This window comes from Ceratotherium simum, chromosome 33 (genome assembly GCF_057802395.1).
Source record: "Ceratotherium simum simum isolate JZ-2026a chromosome 33, ASM5780239v1, whole genome shotgun sequence".
NCBI classification, from domain to species: domain Eukaryota; kingdom Metazoa; phylum Chordata; class Mammalia; order Perissodactyla; family Rhinocerotidae; genus Ceratotherium; species Ceratotherium simum.
Window position 1 is genome coordinate 24,037,303 of NC_141932.1, and position 18,547 is coordinate 24,055,849.

The 18,547-nt window shown below is 38.2% G+C and overlaps 1 protein-coding gene across 1 annotated transcript in view; it reads left to right on the plus strand.

The window, feature by feature from the left end:
• The first annotated feature begins 2,800 nt into the window (after positions 1–2,800).
• LOC101388705 (uncharacterized) overlaps positions 2,801–18,547 on the plus strand; it is a 58,783-nt gene continuing 43,036 nt past the window's right edge. Inside the window, exons 1-5 of the mRNA XM_087421949.1 lie at positions 2,801–3,201; positions 3,818–3,889; positions 11,140–11,223; positions 12,736–12,862; positions 13,800–13,898. Coding sequence (XP_087278075.1) covers positions 11,173–11,223; positions 12,736–12,862; positions 13,800–13,898 — 277 coding nt within the window. The 5' untranslated portion in view covers positions 2,801–3,201; positions 3,818–3,889; positions 11,140–11,172. The remainder of the gene's footprint in view (positions 3,202–3,817; positions 3,890–11,139; positions 11,224–12,735; positions 12,863–13,799; positions 13,899–18,547) is intronic.

Sequence of the window (18,547 nt, forward strand, 5' to 3'; positions counted from 1 at the left end):
GGCATTGAATGGGAGAAAGACATAAGATTACATACAAAGAACAGAAAACAATTGGCATTAGACTTGACAACATGAGCCACCAGAAAACTTTAAAGTGATGGTTTCAAATTCTGAATACCAGCAAAGTGTGAGCGTAGAATAAAGACAGTTTCAAAAATGAAAGAACTCAAAAATTTATCTCTAACACATGCATCTTAAGGAAGCTGTTGGAAAAAGAACTTCAGCAAAAATGAAAAATTAGCAAAAATTAACTTAATTTCAGGAAACAGGAATCCAATTCCGGAAAACAATGGAAGTAAGTTTCAGGACAACTGGACAGCCCAGTTGGTGCCACAGAACAGAAGACTGAGAGATTCTAATTGGATATTTGAACAACTGAAAAAAATCATCTATGGACATTTAACGTATCCATTGGAATATCTCTAAAAACTAGCAACAGACACAAAGAAAACTAATTAAATCCTTAATAAAAATGTATCTAAGAAATGTACTTTGTTTTGAATCAAAAATAATTTAAATAATTAGTATATAAATCTCACATATTGACATAACAAATAACTGAGATATAACCATATTTGGAGATGGTCAAGGAGAAAGAAGGTGGAATTTTTTTGCTTTAAATGACATATTGATGATTACACCGAACATTTTTATTACTAAAGATATTTTTGAGTAGTAAAATGAGACTGATCTTTTAACTAAAATTGTTCAAAGAAACTGTTCTTATCCGAGTGATTGAAAACATTACTGAATTTATCCAAGATGTCATCTAGGAGCAGGGGGAAAAACCTTCATCCACAGAGGGATACTGCAAGTGCAGTTATGGGAGAAAATAAAGTGCCCCTCTCTTTTGTTTTATGAGGTCCTATTAATTTCAACTTTCTGATTATGTACTCCTACAATTCTATCACTCAGAAATAATGATAACCTTACCTCCTCTTCTCTAATGTTTTTTGTGCCTGTGATTACTTTCCTCACCTGCCACAGCACCATATTCCTGAGAGCACACTTAATGGCCAAGATGGGGATCACCAAAATCCCAACACCCAGTAACACAGTGACTCACAAACACAGTGCCCAAGGAAAGCAAGAACCAGAAGTGCCGGCCTATCAAAACCATCCCAGAAATAACACACAACAAGGCTGTAGGGGAGGAAAAATTTTACCTCTGTCCAACTTAAAGGTTCTCAGCTGGTGTTCTTGAATAAAAAAACAGACTAACAGGAGAAATACAATTTATTAACCTGTGTGTGCCCATCGTATGGGAGAAACCTTAACAAGAGTAACTCAAAGTGGTGGCTTACAACTCCAGGTTATACAGCAACTTCAACAAAGAACAATAAATTTGTAGAAAATGACAGAGTAAAGAAAAGCAGTGTTAGGTTTCCAAAGGTGGCAAATTGTGGGCGGGGACTAATGGAGTAACATTTATTTGCAGATACCTTTGGTGCCACCTATGGTTACCAGGTGAGTGGATCTGTTTCCAGGTTTTTGGTTGGAGTCGCAAAAGAATTTGTGAGCAAACACACAAAGAAAAGTTCAAAGCAAGAAGGACATTGTGGGTGTTGAAGGTGGGCCCTCCGAAGAGCCGTGTTCTATTGTGGTCTGTCAGCTTTTATCCCTTCCCCTCCCCGTGTCTGACTTACTACCTACCTACAACACTATGAGCTAAAGAGTCTAGAGTTGTCTCCAGGAAAGAAGAATTTATATCCTGCCTTTAAGCAGAAATGGGGGAGGGTACAGAGAGTTTTTCCTGCCTTTGATGCTTCTGTGGGGGATCAGAACTGGCCATCCCAAAATGTCTCTTTTTATTTTTAAGAACGAAAGACTATGAAAGAAACTTTGATTCCCCCCCCAAATGCCTAAAAGAATTTAAAATAGAAGGACCAGTTCCAGGAAGGAGCTAATACCATAGGATAACCACAATGTAATGTAAAACGTGTCTTTCAGGTCACATGTATGTAGTTGGCCCATTTATATCTCCATCTCCATGTAAATTGCCTTCTTCCTCCTTAAAGTCCCCAAATACTACCCCCAACATCCTCCTTTGTCTTTAGCAAAGATGATACTTAAGCTGGCAGCTCAGCCATTTTGGTGAGTTGCTCAGTATTCCTGGGTTTCTCCCATGTATACATGTTATTAAACTTGCTTGCTTTTTCTCCTGTTATTCTATCTAATGTCAATTTAATTCATACCCCAGCCAGAAGGACCTAGAGTGGTAGAGGAATTGTCTTCCTCCCCTACTCTTCTAAATTGCCTTCAGCTCAAAATTTTTATGTCAGAGGCATATTTGGGGGTGAAGAATCTAGTTTCCTTCAAGGCACAGCCACCTTCACGGATACACACAATCTCAGGCACTTCACAAAGGAAGCCACAAACCACAGAGACCCCTAAACCTGGCGTCAGAGTCTTCTCTGTGGCGCCATCCCAGTCCCGCACAGAAAGAATGGCACAGAGGCAGGAAACAGTTACATGCACGAAAACAACCCCGTACGCGATCACACGCTCAGGCACACAGAGCATCACGCCAGGCCCTCAGCAAACGCCACACGGACCTCGCTCGCGGCACTGGGGTATCACAGGGCCACGGTTACAAGCTTAAAGATCTGGACACAGGGGCCAAGCCCGGATCCTGGCTCCTACCTCTTCATACCCGCCCTCCTTTCCCCTCCCCCGCCGCCCAGCCTTCGCCGAATACGGCCCCCAGAGCTTCCTCCGCCCGGTGAAGAGCCCGCTGTACGTCCCCCTCCCGCGCGCCTGCGCACTCCGCACAGAACCAGCAACTCCCAGCAGCCTCAGAGATCGGCTTTCGGCGGGGGGGGGCGCGGCTCGCTGCCTAAACGCGGAGCCAAGACCCCACTGAGAAAGCCGGAATATACAGCTTTTCTGATTTTGGACTACAGTTCCAACAGGGGAGCAGGCCCGGATTGTCCTCCATAGCACCGGTCACTTAGGGGGTCACCTTTACAGGCTTGGGGAACCGGACATCCCGGCCCTGCCGGAACCCTGCTTCTCTGTTCGGCCTACCCCGCCGGAATCGGGCCCCGTTCGCCCCTCCGAGCCCTTCGTGAGGAGCCGAGGGACTGGCCTCCGCCCGCTGCGCGCCTGCGCACTCGGGACCGCGACGAGCTCTCTCCGGAATCCCGGCGCCGCAGACCTGAGAAGCGGGCGGCCTTCGGCGTAAGGGGCGGCCGGAGTGCGGTGAGCCTGGCTCGGTTGCGGTTGCTGCTTTTCCGAAGGGAACGAGCGCGGGACGGGCCCGGTTCTGCAGAACCTGGAGAACCCACGGGGTGTGTCTCGGAGCCTCAGGCCACTATGCGTTTCCTCCGGACCGAGGGTTTGCGGTCCTGAGGCCCGGGCGGCGCGGGGTTGTACGGCTGTAGCGGCGCCTGGCCCGGGGGTGTGGGCGCGGCCTGTTCTGCGGAGCGAGAGCCCGAGAGCCCGAGGTCTGGCGCCCCTTTGTCGTCGCCTCAACCCCCGAGGCCCGGCTGTAGAGAAAAAGCCCGAGAGGGAAGTCGGAGGTGGTGCCCCAGAAGGAAGGTCCCCTGCAAAAGACTGGGCCTAGATTCGGGCCTGGCCTCTGAGGTCTGGGGACCCGCTGGACAGAAGACGACGCGGTGCGCCGCCCCGGGGGGTGGGCAGTTGTGTACCCAGAACTGCGAATCCGGACTCGTGACCGCGGACCTTCTCCCCCCTCCCTCTCGGGTTTATTTGTGCGTGCACGTGGTGGGTAGTGAGGGTCAGGGGGGCATGGGGGGCGGGTTTTGACCGAGTCAAGAAAAGCCTGGGGTGTAATGAACCGTATTTGCTTCCCCAGCTCTGTCAGTCTCCAGAGACGGCCTTGGAAGGGAAACGAATTGCTGCTGCGCCTCTAAAAGCCAGGTTCTGTGTGAGTTTGTGCTGCTGCTTTGTTTCTGTGAAATGCATTTGACTTTTAGGACGCCAGACTTTTTTTCTCTTCTTCCCTTGGAATGTGCTGCTTAAGAATGATCTACTCATTGATTTGGACCTTAGGATTTCCCTGGCTAGTTAATGGCAGGGGACCTAGTGAATAGATTTCCCGTTCTAGTGCCCGCTTAATGCAGTTGTACCGTTAGTTCACCATCTGCTATATATTCAATTGCTCTCTGAGCACTGGTTTTCCTAAGGATTCTGATGACGGAAATAGGCCTGCTGGAAGTTGTTTTGTTTTCCACTATGATTTGTTAAGGAGTAGTTTAGGGTTTAGATCTCTTTAATGGTTCCAGAGTAGGAGTGGGGATTTTTTTCCAGGAGAATCCATGAGTGGAGATTTTTGGTACCAGCCAGATGTGGCTAGAGGTTTGGTAGCATGAGTTTGTTTTGTTTATTTTTGACAAATAAAAAGTTGTGTATATTTAAGGTATACAATATGATGTTTTGGTATATGTGTTCACTGAGGAATGGAATGATTACCACAACCAGACTAATTAACATATCCGTCACCTCCTGTAGTTCCTTTTTTTTGTGGTGAGAATACTTAAGATCTACTCTCTTAGCAAATTTCAAATATATGATACGTTTTTATTAACTATAGTAACTATGCTGTACGTTAGGTCTTCAGAACTTATGCATTGTTATAACTGAAAGTTTGTAGCATGAGTTTGTTTGGGGTATGTCTTTGGGTAGGCTGAGAGAGGCACGTGTAGTGGTTAAGAATTTTGAGCCGTGATTAAGAGGCTTTGAATCCTGGCTGCCAATTAAGTCTGAGTGAGTTTGGGCAATTTTTGTGTCACAGTTTTTTCATCTGTAAAATCAGAATTATAATAGTATATTTCTCACAGGGTTGTTTTGAAGGTTACCTGAATTAATGTCTGTGAAGCTGTTAGAAGAGTACCTGGCACATTAGAGAAGTGCTTAATTAATATTAGCTATTGCTGTTAAATGATGGCTCTTTGTCATTCTCTGTCAGCTTTCTGTATTCCCAAGAGTAGTGAAAATGTGAAGGTAGTTATGATGCATGCTTGCAAGTAGGAAAATGAGTCAGACGCTCAAGTGGACCAGAACAGAGATTTCTAACATGAAGTCTTTGGACTTTGTTTATGGATTTTCAGGGTGACTGAAATCTGTTAAGATTATATACAGAATTGTTGTATATATTTGTCAATGGGTAATTTGAGGAGGAGGAGGTCTGTCATTTCATGATATTATCAAATTTCCGTAAGAGCCAACAAGATTGATTCTTACTGGTCTAGAATGAAAGTCTGGAATAACTAGGAATGACTTTAGGGATAATCTTTTACAAAATTAGTATCAAGCAATATGGAAATGGTTAAGTAACTCACACTCCATCTATGTGATGGAATGTTATACGATAATAAAAATTATGTTTATAAAGAATTAGTCCTAAGAAAAAAGTAGTATATAATGTAATATTGAGAAGTATTTATTGTTGTGAATAAAGATCTTTAAGAAATTAAGTTACATATGTGTCTTGAATACTAAGATAGGGATTTATAAGATATTTTGCAAGGATTTAATAATTGGTTATTCATTGGAGCTCAGGACAGGTAAGCTCAAAGTTTTGAGCAGCTGCTGTGAAATAAGCATTTTTTTTCTGTCTGCTGTTCATGGTGTCTCTTAATCGCTTTGCAAATGCCGTGAACCAGTGTTGTGATCCTTTACAGAAGGATCTCGGGGTGTTGATGAGATACAGTATTCAAGAAGTGGTAGGAATTATATTTTCAATCACATTGATTTCCCTGTTGTTACCACATATGCAGGCCTATTTAATCACAGTTTTTGGGACTATAAGTTACCCTATCCTCCCAACTCATTAAACAATTCTTTCAAATGGGAATAGCTTCTTTAAAAAATATTTTTGATGATGGAGTTAATTCAGGCTTGTGAAATATTTAGTAGCTAAGGAACCCAAGAAAGAAGAAAATTAAAATTATCCATGGTCCTAACATTCAGAAATAATCACTATTAATATTTAGAGCTTATTTTGCCAAAATATTTCTACAAGCATATGTGTTTTTGTATATGGTTTTATTTCTAAATAATAGGATAACACTAATTGAAAATTTAAAAGAAACCAAGATCTCTAGTTCTTATTTTAAAAGAGGAATTCAGTGCTCTCATGGATTTTATAATACCTTCATGGATGTATGGAGAAAAATGAAGTCCCAATGATCCCCTTCTGGTTTGAGAAATCTTCCAAGTATTTATAATTCTTAAGATAGAGATGGCAATTAAATTGAGAGACTTAATTATAATTTAAAATTAGTTTAAAAATCTCAGAATTGAAATATTGAGATTTATTACCATCTATTGATGTCTGTTTCACTTTGTGATTTTAAAAATCTAATCATATTACATGTTTTGTAAACTTTGATTTTTTTCTCTTTCAGTATATCTTGAATATTTTCCATTCTTTAACTGTTTTCCAAAACTTAGTATTTAATGATTACTTTAGTATTCCATTTTATGGATGTTTTATAAATTATTTAAGAAATAGTTATTGGGCAGTGATGTTCAAAACTGCCTAAGCAATTCCTTCGACAGGCTTTCTAGGTCCTATTCCTTAACCAACTTTTCACTTCAGGGTCTTGTGGGATTTCAGAGATAGGAATATTTAGGAATACAGCATTGACTTTTGCCAGGTGGGGTAAAGGTGACACTTGGAAGTATTGGGCTGAATTTCTGGAGGATTCTTGGAGTATGAAATAAATAGCTCTGCTCTTTTATGCCAGAAGCTTCATCTTCCTGATCCTTCATTTGAGTGAGAGTTTGAGAAATGAATTAGTGATAATTTCCTAGAAAACTAAGCTTACAAAAAGCAAAATTATTTTAACCTCAGAGAAGAAGACAACTTGTGCAAGGAAGGCGAAATAATCTCAGTATACCACGTAGCTCAGTTGGTAATGGTATTTACATAGTCATAGTAACAGAAATTGAATATTCATTGATCCTGAAGTAGAACAAAATCATATTGGAAGGATAGGGAGAATGCAACTATGCATATGTGAGGGGGGAGATGAATGGGTAAAAGATAGCTAAAACTATTCCTTTGGTAGTAGAAAGTCAATAGATAATGAAACTAAAAATTCAGAACTAGCAATGTTAGTATGTTATTTAAATGTATGGAGTTTAAATACCAAAAGAAATAGCAAAAGGAGGTGAAAATTGTTGCATCTAGATTTGGAAGATGGGGGAAAGGGTAGCAGGGATGGAATTGTTGGGGCTTTTTGCGATACTCCTTGCAGAACTGTTTTGAATTTATGTCCAGGTATAAGTGATACAAATTTTTAGTTTTTTAAAAAAATTTTATTAAGGTCATAATAGTTTATAACATTGTGAAATTTCAGTTGTACATTATTATTTGTCAGTCACCATGTAAATGTGCCGCTTTACCCCTTATGCCCACCCCCCAACCCTCTTCCCCTCTGGTAAGCACTAATCTGTTTTCTTTGTCCATGTGTTAGTTTATCTTCCACATATTAGTGAAATCATGCGGTGTTTGTCTTTCTCTGTCTGGTTTATTTTGCTTACCACAATACCCTCAAGGTCCATCTATGTTGTTGCAAATGCAACAATTTTGTCTCTTTTTATGGCTAAGTAGTATTCCACTGTATATATATACCACATCTTCTTTATTCAGTCATCAGTCGATGGGCACTTGGGTTGCTTCCACTTCTTGGCTAATGTGAATAATGCTGCAGTGAACATAGGGGTGCATAAGTTTCTTTGAATTGTTGATTTCAAGTTCTTTGGATAAATACCCAGTAGTAGGATAGCTGGAGCATATGGTATTTCTGTATTTAATTTTTTGAGAAATCTCCGTACTGGTTTCCACAGTAGCCGCACCAGTTTGCATTCCCACCAGCAGTGTATGAGGGTTCCCTCTTCTCCACATCCTCTCCAACCGTTTGTCATTTTTTGTCTTGGTGATTATAGGCATTCTAACAGGTGTAAGGTGATGTCTTAGTGTAGTTTTGATTTGCGTTTCTCTGATGATTAGTGACGTTGAACATCTTTTCATGTGCCTGTTGGCCATCTGTATATTTTCTTTGGAAAAATGTCTGTTCATATCCTCTGCTCCTTTTTTGATTGGGTTGTTTGTTGTTTTGTTGTTGAGTTGTGTGAGTTCTTTATGTATTTTAGAGATTAACCCTTTGTCGGATTTATGATTTGCAAATATTTTCTCCCAGTTGGTGGGTTGTCTTTTCATTTTGTTCACAGTTTCCTTTGCCTTGCAGAAGCTCTTTAGTCTGATGAAGTCCCACTTGTTTATTTTTTCTTTTGTTTCCCTTGTCCGAGTAGACATTGTATTTGAAAAGATCCTTGTAAGACTGATGTCAAAGAGTGTACTGCCTGTGTTTTCTTCTAGGAGTTTTATGATTTCAGGTCTTACTTTCAAGTCTTTGATCCATTTTGAGTTAATTTTTTGTATAGCGGAAGATTATCGTCTACTTTCATTCTTTTGCATGTGGCTGTCCAGTTTTCCCAACACCATTTATTGAAGAGGCTTTCCTTTCTTCATTGTATGTTCTTAGCTCCTTCGTCAAAGATTAGCTGTCTGTCGATGTGTGGTTTTATTTCTGGGCTTTCAGTTCTATTCCATTGATCTGTGTGTCTGTTTCTGTACCAGTACCATGCTGTTTTAATTATTATAGCTTTGTAGTATATTTTGAAGTCAGGGATTGTGATGCCTCCAGCTTTGTTCTTTTTTCTCAGGATTCCTTTAACTCTTTGGGGTCTTTTGTTGCCCCATATGAATTTTAGTATTCTTTGTTCTATTTCTGTGAAGAATGTCATTGGGGTTCTGATTGGGATTGCATTGAATTTGTAGATTGCTTTAGGTAGTGTGGACATTTTAACTATGTTTATTCTCCCAATCCATGTGCATGGGTTGTCTTTCCATTTCTTTATGTCATCCTCGATTTCTTTCAATAATGTCTTATAGTTTTCACTGTGTAGGTCTTTCATCTCCTTGGTTAAATATATTCCTAGATATATTATTCGTTTTGTTGCTATTGTAAATGGGATCGTATTCCTGAGTTATCTGTTAGTTCGTTATTAGAGTATAGCAATGCAATTGATTTTTGTAAGTTGATTTTGTACCCTGAAACTTTGCTGTAGTTGTTGATTATTTCTAATAGTTTTCTGATGGATTCTTTAGGGTTTTCTATATATAAAATCATGTCATCTGCAAACAGGGAGAGTTGCACTTTTTCATTGCCTGTTTGGATTCCTTTTATTCCTTTTTCTTACCTATTGCTCTGGCCAAAACCTCTGGTACTATGTTGAATAAGAGTGGCGAGAGTGGGCACCCTTGTCTTGTTCCTGTTCTCAGAGGGATGGCTTTCAGTTTTTCCCTGTTGAGTATGATGTTGGCTGTGGGTTTGTCATGTATGGTCTTTATTATGTTGAGGTACTTTCCTTCCATACCCGTTTTATTGAGAGTTTTTATCATAAATGGGTGTTGGATCCTGTCAGATGCTTTCTCTGCATCTTCTGAGATGATCATGTGGTTTTTATTCCTCATTTTGTTAATGTGGTGTATCAAATTAATTGATACAGATTTTTAAATTTTTAATTAAAAAATTAAGAGAATGCAGAGAACAAAATAAAGATCACCTGGGATGCCATCAAGTAGAGGTAACAGAATAAAATTTTATTCCAAGTCCATACACAGACTATTTTAGACACATGCATATACATGTATGCGTATGTATGTAGTTTTCCTGCCACAAATACAATCATACTACAGTACTATTTTCTAACCTATCCTCTTCTCCCAACAATATATAGTGATCATCTTTCCATGACATCAGATAAGAATTTTACCTTCTGTTTTAGTAGATGTTTAGTTTTCCATTGTGTGAATGTGCAGTAATTTATTTAACTTTGTCAAAGGATCTTCAGTTTTTTTTTCTGGCTTTTTTAGTTCCATTATAAACACTTTCCACACATCTTTTCATTTTTTCTACATCATACTATGAGTGTCCATTTCCCCACAACCTTAGTAATATGAGGTATCATCAATTTTTCAAATCTGCTAATCTAGTTCCTTTAATATGCAACTCCTTAGTTACTACAGAGTTTTAACTAGTGAGTTATTTCTACTTTGTAGAGAATTATCCATGCTCGGGTTTCACAAATTCTCTTTTCCCCAACCTGGGTACCAAGAGTGATGTGTTGGTAAATGAGACATGCAGGTAATACTGATGATTCTGAACAGGAAAATGGTGAATGGTGAGCTCTGACGGCTCTGGGAATGGTAGTTCAGCCTGGGGGAAGGGATCCTAGTGTGCAAGTATGGTTTTGTATAAAGACTGCTAGGCATGGTCTATACAAGTGGTTCTCACAGTGGGGCATTTGGACCAGCAGCATGAGTATCACTTGGGAACTTTTTAGAAGTGCAGATTCTCAAGCCCAACCCCAAGTCTACTAAATGCCAAACTCTAGGAGTGGAACCCTGCAAACTGTTTTAATAAGCCCTCCAGGTGATTTCTGATGCATATAGAGTTGGATTACCAAACTTTGTTGCCCATTGTGATCACCTGGGGGAGGTTTTATAAAATCTGAGGAGGTTTTAAAAATTCCTATTCTGAGATCACAGGCTATACTAATTAAATCAGAATGTTTGTGGGATGGGAGCCAGCCATCAGTATATTTTAAAGATCTGCAGGTGACTCTGATGTGCAGCAAGGTTTGGGAAATTCTTCCCTATACTATTTTCTGTCTTCAGATTTAGGGAGCCTGGGCAGATTCCTGAGTTTTAGAAGGAAGTTTTGGTTTAGATGGTGTGGCCGCTTCTGTGACAGGGGGAATGGAGGGAGATGGATCTGCTCAGGACAGGTCTGGACAGCCCATTTGCAGGTTCAGATCAGCCTCCCTGGGGTGGGGGACTGACTGGAAGCCCTCCTGCTAATGTGTCTGGACATGTGCTTCCATGCAGGAGAGTCTCTGCTCTGTGTCCATCCTTCTACAACTGATTTCCCTGTGCTTTGGGGGAAGGCATATTTGTCTGAACTACCTCTTACCTCTCATAACTAGTCTTTGTGTTGTGGGGTGGAGGGGTGTTGCATGTAGGAATGGAGAAGTAGTGTGAGTTTTTAAAATTTGGGAGCTCTGAGGCAGTTTTATTCTCATGGCTTCACATTCTTCCCCCAGCTCTGGCTTCTGTGGACTCTGCTTCTCCAGTAAATGACTCGAGGAAAACTGACCAATTCTTGCAGCTCTAAAATTATGGCTCATGTAAGTTGGTGTTTCTCTCTATTTGAAATGCTATAATTTTTTTCGGGTTATGTGAACATTCTCATTAGTTATCCTGAAACTTCCTAACAGAGCCCCATCTGAGCTGCTCTCCAGTCTCTCCCATTCTAGTGAGGGATGGAGCCAGGCATCCTGGGCCCGTCCTATGTGCCCCTCTCTTCTCCATGTGTGAATTGACCAAATTATTCAGTGTCTCCTGTGTGTTCAGGCTTTGTCTAGAGCAGAAATAAAGCAGAAATGAATGAAGTCCGTAGAGGGAGATAGTCGATCTGAGGCTCTCAGGACTGGAGAACACATTAGAGCAGCACTGTGCAAAAGAATTGTAATGACAGCCCCATATGTAGTTTTAAATTTTCTGGTAGTCACATATTAAAAGTATTGAATTAGTGCTTTCTTAGCATAGTAGGCAGCATGTCAGTCTCATAAAAAGTATAGAATAATAGGCAAGGCACATACATAATCTTCATCTTCTTAGCAGTCACATTAAAAAAAACCCTGCAATTAATTTTAATGTTTTATTTAACCCAGTATAGCCAAAATATTATCATTTAAAAGTGGTATCAATATAAAAATTGGGATATTTTACATTCTTTCTTCTTTCTAAAGTCTTCAATATCTGGTGTGTAAATTTAAACTTAGAGTACATCTAAATTTGGATTAGCCACAATTCAGGTGCTCACTAACTGCGTGTCTAAGCTAGCGTTTTGGACATTGCAGCTTGAGAGATTTTGTGTAACCTAAATTCTAAATATAATTTGATATATTTTAAAATATATTAATAAAAATTAATATTAAATTTAATATATTTAAAATATACATTAAATATAATTTAATATAATTAAAATAATATATTTAGAAATATCTAAGTATAATCATTATTAGGTCTAACATATCTATAAAATGGACTATTGTGTAGTAAATTAAAAATATTAAATAAAAGGATTTGTTATAATAAGGAATAATGCTAATGATACAACATAATGATGAAGTTGGGTCTGGAAGAAATTCTTTAATTTTATGCAAACTCTATTTTTTAAAAATAGAGATTTTATGGTTCATTTTGGGGGAGGAATTCTATCAATTATTTTTTTCTAATCCTTAAAGAAAAAGAGGTTAGAGTAAATCACATTTATTAAGGATTTTTTTTATGCTCATTGCAAGCAATGTTCTTATGAACACTGTTTCAGTTAATTGTGAAATTCTGATTAATCACCTGAGTGTATCTGGAAATAAATAAAATTAGGTATCCCACAGTACATAGGAAGTTTTGTCTGTAGCAGTGGTGGGCAAACTACAGCTTGTGAGCTAGATTTGACCCATTGCCTGTTGTTGTTTAGTCTATGAGCTAATAACGTTTTGAAAGAATTGTTTAAAAAAAGAAGAGAAAGGGGAAGGATATGCAACAGAGACCATATATGGCATGCAAAGCCTAAAATATTGACCCTTTACAGAAATAAATAATTTCACAAATAATAGATGGGTTTGTCATTTCAGGATTTGGTGATGTTCAGAGATGTAGCTGTAGACTTTTCTCAGGAAGAGTGGGAATGCCTGAACTCGTATCAGAGGAATTTGTACAGAGATGTGATATTAGAGAACTATAACAACTTGGTGTCACTGGGTAAGCTTATCTGTGTCAAATAATTTAGAAATTCACAGGACTGAATTTCAGGACTGTCTTTCTAAAAACTAGCTGAATATCTGCTTTGTAGTTTGGGAATAGACATTCTCAGCTTTTAAGCTATTAAATAACACCTGCAGTTTCCCCCATAATTCAGTGACTTTTACATCTTCCTTTGCCTTTTCTGTAATCGCTTCTCTTGAATGACAGCTGGATGTAAATTCTTAGACAATCATAGCAAAACCATTGTCAGAGAAACCTGGTTTCATACTGCTATAGATGGTCTCCCATCTGTCAACTCATCTGCATTATGAGTAGGAAGAGCAAGGTGTCTAGCTCTACATACAAACTTATACAACGTGTATGATACTGGGTTGAATCAACAGTTCATTAAAACTCAAGTAAGCACATTCAGTTTACTAAACAGACATATTAATCTTTTAATTGATTTATGATTAAAAGTTTAAAATCCATGAACTTTGCATTTAAAATTGGATGACTATCCTGGTGAGAAACTAAGTATTTTCCTCTTAGAAAAACAGCAAAAAAATAGTACCTAATAAACATATATAGTGCTTACTAGGTACTAGGCACTCATCTGAGCACTTTACATTTGTTAAGTCAAACCTCACAACAATCCTATGGATAGACATTATTATAATCCCGTTTTTACAACTGAGAAAACTGAGGCCTTAGTGACCCAAGTGACAGAGGCATCTTTTGAAACCAGTGCTCTCAATCATTACCTCCTCTCAAGAGACAGAGCCTGTATGAGTTTAAATTAAAATAAGATGATGTTTCTACCTCTCTATTCTTATTCTTCCTTGTGATCCTAAAGTAATTCTGATATGAATGTTTTTCAATCCCATTATTCTTTGTCCTGAAGGCTTAATCGAGTAGATTCTTTCTTTATTATGTTCCATTATGTTTTTTCAAGCAGGATGGTCCATTTCTAAGCCAGATGTGATTACCCTATTAGAGCAAGGGAAAGAACCCTGGATGGTTGTGAGGGGTGAGAAGAGAAGATGGAATCTAGGTGAGTAAGTGCCAGTCAGGTGGAAGTAAACTGTTATGGCATGGTGCCGCCCTGCTGGTTGGGAAGGAAACACACCCAATAGAAGTTGATTATGAAGAAAAGACCTAAAGACTAGGAAGAAAACTTAGATCTCAGCATGAGCCACCGAAGAAATTTCCTCTATACTTCCACTTACCTTATCACTTGTTTCTTCACTCTCATATTTCCCTCTCATTTCAGTGAAGGAAAGCATTCTTCCCTAATGACAACCATTTTATCTGTATTTTGGATCTAATTCTCTTCTAGCTCATCTTTTATATGTTGACTTTTTTTTTTTTTTGTGAGGAAGATCAGCCTTGAGCTAACATCCATGCCAATCCTCTTCTTTTTGCTGAGGAAGACTGGCCCTGAGTTAACTCTGTGCCCATCTTTCTCCACTTTATGTGGGACGCCGCCACAGCATGGCCTGACAAGTGGTGCCTCGGCGTGCGCCTGGGATCCGAACCTAGGCTGCCAGCAGTGGAGCGCATGTACTTTACTGCTACGTTACGCCACAGGGCTGCCCCCTATGTTTGGCTTTTATGTATATATTTCTTCATTGCCCTCTTTTCGTGGAGTTCACGTTGTAGTAGAGAAGTCATACAATAACAAACAAATAAAACAAGTGGACTACCAAATGTCAGGGATGGTTGAGTATTATGAAGAAGAGTGAGTAGGGTAAGAATATGGAGACTATGATGGGTGAATGGGGTAATTTTAGATAGGGTAGTCAGGGAAGAGGAAGCAGTTGGAAAAGGCTCAAACTGGTCAAAGATGGAACCATTTGAGCATCTATACACATAACTGCAATGTATTGCAACACATAAAATATGCTTAATTTCATAAATTCTTAGTGATACTGATAGCAGATTGTTCACCGTTGGAAACTACTAGCAGACTAACTTATTTCGACAACATAAACATTGATCCTGCCTTATACAGTCCTTATAAGAACTGTACCAATAGGTGGTAGAAGGAATGATTTTTCTTAATAAAATAAACATTTATTCAGTGAATAAATGAAGAATGATAGAATTAGAGTATTACCATTTTGGAACCCATAATGAACTGAACCCATAATGAACTGTTGGATTTAGACACTGAGCATCAATGCTGATAGCATCACAGGAACGGAGACAGTCAGACAATCTCTTTCTTCTAATGAAAGGATACAATATCACCTGTGAAGTAACTTTGTCAACAAAATTAGTGCTAAGATCAAGCTTCTAAAGCCAACTACCATTTTATGGGAAGAAGATAGAGGAATATCTTCTACTACACCTTGGGAACATAGTTAGGAAAATTCAGAATATGGGAAATGTTACAGGGTCAAAAACAGCTTCTTCAACAAATAAATTGCAAGGGAAATTAAAAGCAGGAGAACCTATAGATTAAAAGAGATGTAAGAGACAAGTCAACTGGCTGTACTCCATGGACTTTGGATCAGTTGCCGTTTTTAAATTGTTTAAGATTTTATGTATGAGACAGTTGGAAATGTGATCACTGATTTTTGGTGATCTTAAATAATTTTCATTTTTTTAGGTTTGGATAATGGTATTATGATTATGTTTTTTAAAAATCCTTTAGAGATAAATCCTGAAATAAGTAGACAAAATAATATAGTACATGAGATTTGCTTCAAATAATGTGCGGAGAGTGGATTGGAGTGTGCATAGGCCAGCATTAGGCATAGGTTGATGGTTGTTGAGGCCAGGTCATAGAAATATGGACATTTATTATACTGTTCTGTTTTTGTGTATGTTAGAAATGCTTTGTAAGAAAGTTTTGTTTTGTTTTAAGGTTGTTGGGAAATAAAAGAAAGAAAGTGAAAGTTGAAGCAGTGGTGAAAATAAGTACACACAACTCTTTGGAGGAATTTTTCCGTAAAAGCAGATGCATGGGGTACAGACATTGTGTTTTAAGTGTGAGATATTAGAACATGTTTATAGGCTGAAGGGAATGATTTCAAAGAAAGGAAAATTGATGGAGTAGAGAGAGGATAATTTTGTAAACAATGACTTTCAGTAGATGGGAAGGAGTAGGAGCCAATTTATGAAGGAAAACCATGCATGTGATAAGGATATGGACACAGGTTGGTTGAATAATAGGGTGAAGGGGAGAATACATATTTTTCTTTCAGTTGCTTCTGATCTCTTGGTTAAATAGGCAGTAAGATTATCAGCAGAATATGAGGATTATTCAGTATTTCATTGGAATTCAGTATGGATTATTCAGTATTTGATCAGTATTGATTCTCAGAAGTAGAGTTCTGTGGTCACAGGGCTTTAACATTTACAGATCTCTTAAGGCATTACCCCTGGTGTTAATGTGACTAAAACTGCCTCTGTCATATTCTGTATCCCATATCATCTGGTATTGGCAAAAAAAGATGATTAAAGACATCATACCTTAGGAAATAAATTTAATTTTATGACAGGTAATTTGCTCATTTTCTTTTTAATTAAAGCTGATACTTTGCAAATGGAAATAACATTTCTCGTTTTATATTGATCTAAAATGGGCTAATATTTTGCTTTCACATTGGCATTGTTTACTAGAATAAAGCCTTTTTATTCAGTAGAATCCAAACTAGTATTTGGTTTATTAATTTTAAATAGTTAAATATTTTACCTATATCTTAAAAGTTGAAATATTAAAATTTCCTACCATAGGCCAATCTTTTGATGTTTAGTTTGGCCTTCTGTTTCAGTGTAGGTCCAGCAAATTCTTTCTTGATTAAATTGCACATATATTGCATTGGCTGTTATTTCCAGTGTCAACTTATTTAAAGTAGAACAACAACCAGAGATACTTGGGAAGCAATCTGAGTGCAGAATCCTTGAATTTTTACGTTTCCCATCAATCTACTATTTTCTCACCCATGCTATCTTGCCAACAGTGCAATGTGCATCTATAGCCAGTACTTCTAAAACATTCAATTTAGTTTTCATAGAAGTGGTTGTCTTTTAGTTACTTGCAGGGATAAGAACTGGCATAAACAAATTTGGGAACAAACATGGCTGGCTTTTTGTTTACAGAAATCATAAGATTACAGCTCCGCTCTTTATACTACAGAGTAGCCTAGATGAGAATGTTTAACATGCCAAGGTCTTAATCTGGCATGTCACTTAAGTGGGGGCCATATAGGAGAGTCTCAGGTTCACTGTATCCACACTGGGAATGTTTTGTTTGTTTTTTAATGAAAAGCTTCAAATTTTATAGAATAAGTTTTGGAACTTGTTCTCCTTGGTTTTTGATGGCGGAATAATGGACATTTTGTCCCGTTTGTTTACTCTTATATTTATTTTGTGCGTTGTCTGCTTGTTTCCTTTATTCCATTACTTTTCCCATTGTTTAATGTTTCTTATGCCAATGTGTATGGGCTTTTATGCTTTGAACGCTTTCTCATTTTTCTTACAAATGTTTTGGCATTTTATTTTGATTTTTGACTATGACTTTCCTTTTATATTACTGGTTTTTAATTTTTAATTTGCAAGTAACTCCTTGAAATTACCATCTTATAACATTTGTCATACCTTTATAGATGATTTATATCTTGATTTTTCTTAATGAGGCCTTAAATTGACTTTTTCCCAAAAATTCTTACAAAATTGCCATAGTTTTGTATTGCTTTCTTGGGTGAGGAGATAGAGACAGACAGACAGACAGGGAGAGAGGGAGGAAGACATGCACAGATTTCTTAGCGGTATTTTCTATGCCATTCATTTACCTGTCTCTGCTTGCATTTTACCCACACTGTTTAAATCATTGTTACCTTTTTTTTGCCTCCGCAAGGCCCCAGTACATAGTTGTATATTCTAGTTGTAAGTCCTTCTAGCTCTTCTATTTGAGCCACCACCACAGCATGTCTGCTGACAGACGAGTGGTGTGGTTCTGTGTCTGGGAACCGAACTGCAGCTGCCAAAGTGGAGCAAGCTGACCTTTAACCATTAGGCCATCAGGGCTGGCCCTCATTGTTGCCTTTTAATGTCTTTTTGGTATATCCTTTTTAAAGTAAACTTACTGAAATATAAAAACATAAAAAAATACAGAAATCACAAGTATGCAGCTCACAGAATTTTCAAAAAGTGATCACACCCATCTAATCACACAGATTCAGAAATACAGCTTTACTAGGTTATCAGAAGCTCCCTCCTAACCCTTCCAGTCATTCCTCCGCACCAAAGTTAACCACTATCCTGGTTTTTAACAACTAGATAGATTGGTTTTACTGTTTTCAAGCTTTATAAAGAGGGAATCGTACAGTATATGTTCCTATGTGTCTGGCTTTGTTTACTCACCATTATGTTTGTGAAATTGATCCACATTGTTGCATGTACTTGTAGATTATTCATTTTCATTGCTAGGCAGTATTGTGTTGTATCAATATATCATAATTTACTTAGCCATTCTTCTGTTGATGAACACTTGTATTCTTTCCAGTTTGGGCATATTAAAAATAATGTTGCTGTGTTATAGGTTTTTAAAAATACCTTTTTCTTTTTGAAAAGTATTGAACTCTTATTGCAAAAATTTTGACAAAATATACATTTGAGAAAAACATCTCATTCTGCTCAGAATTTTATTAGAATGTTACTATGGTATAAACCTGTTGCTACGCCTGTAAAGTT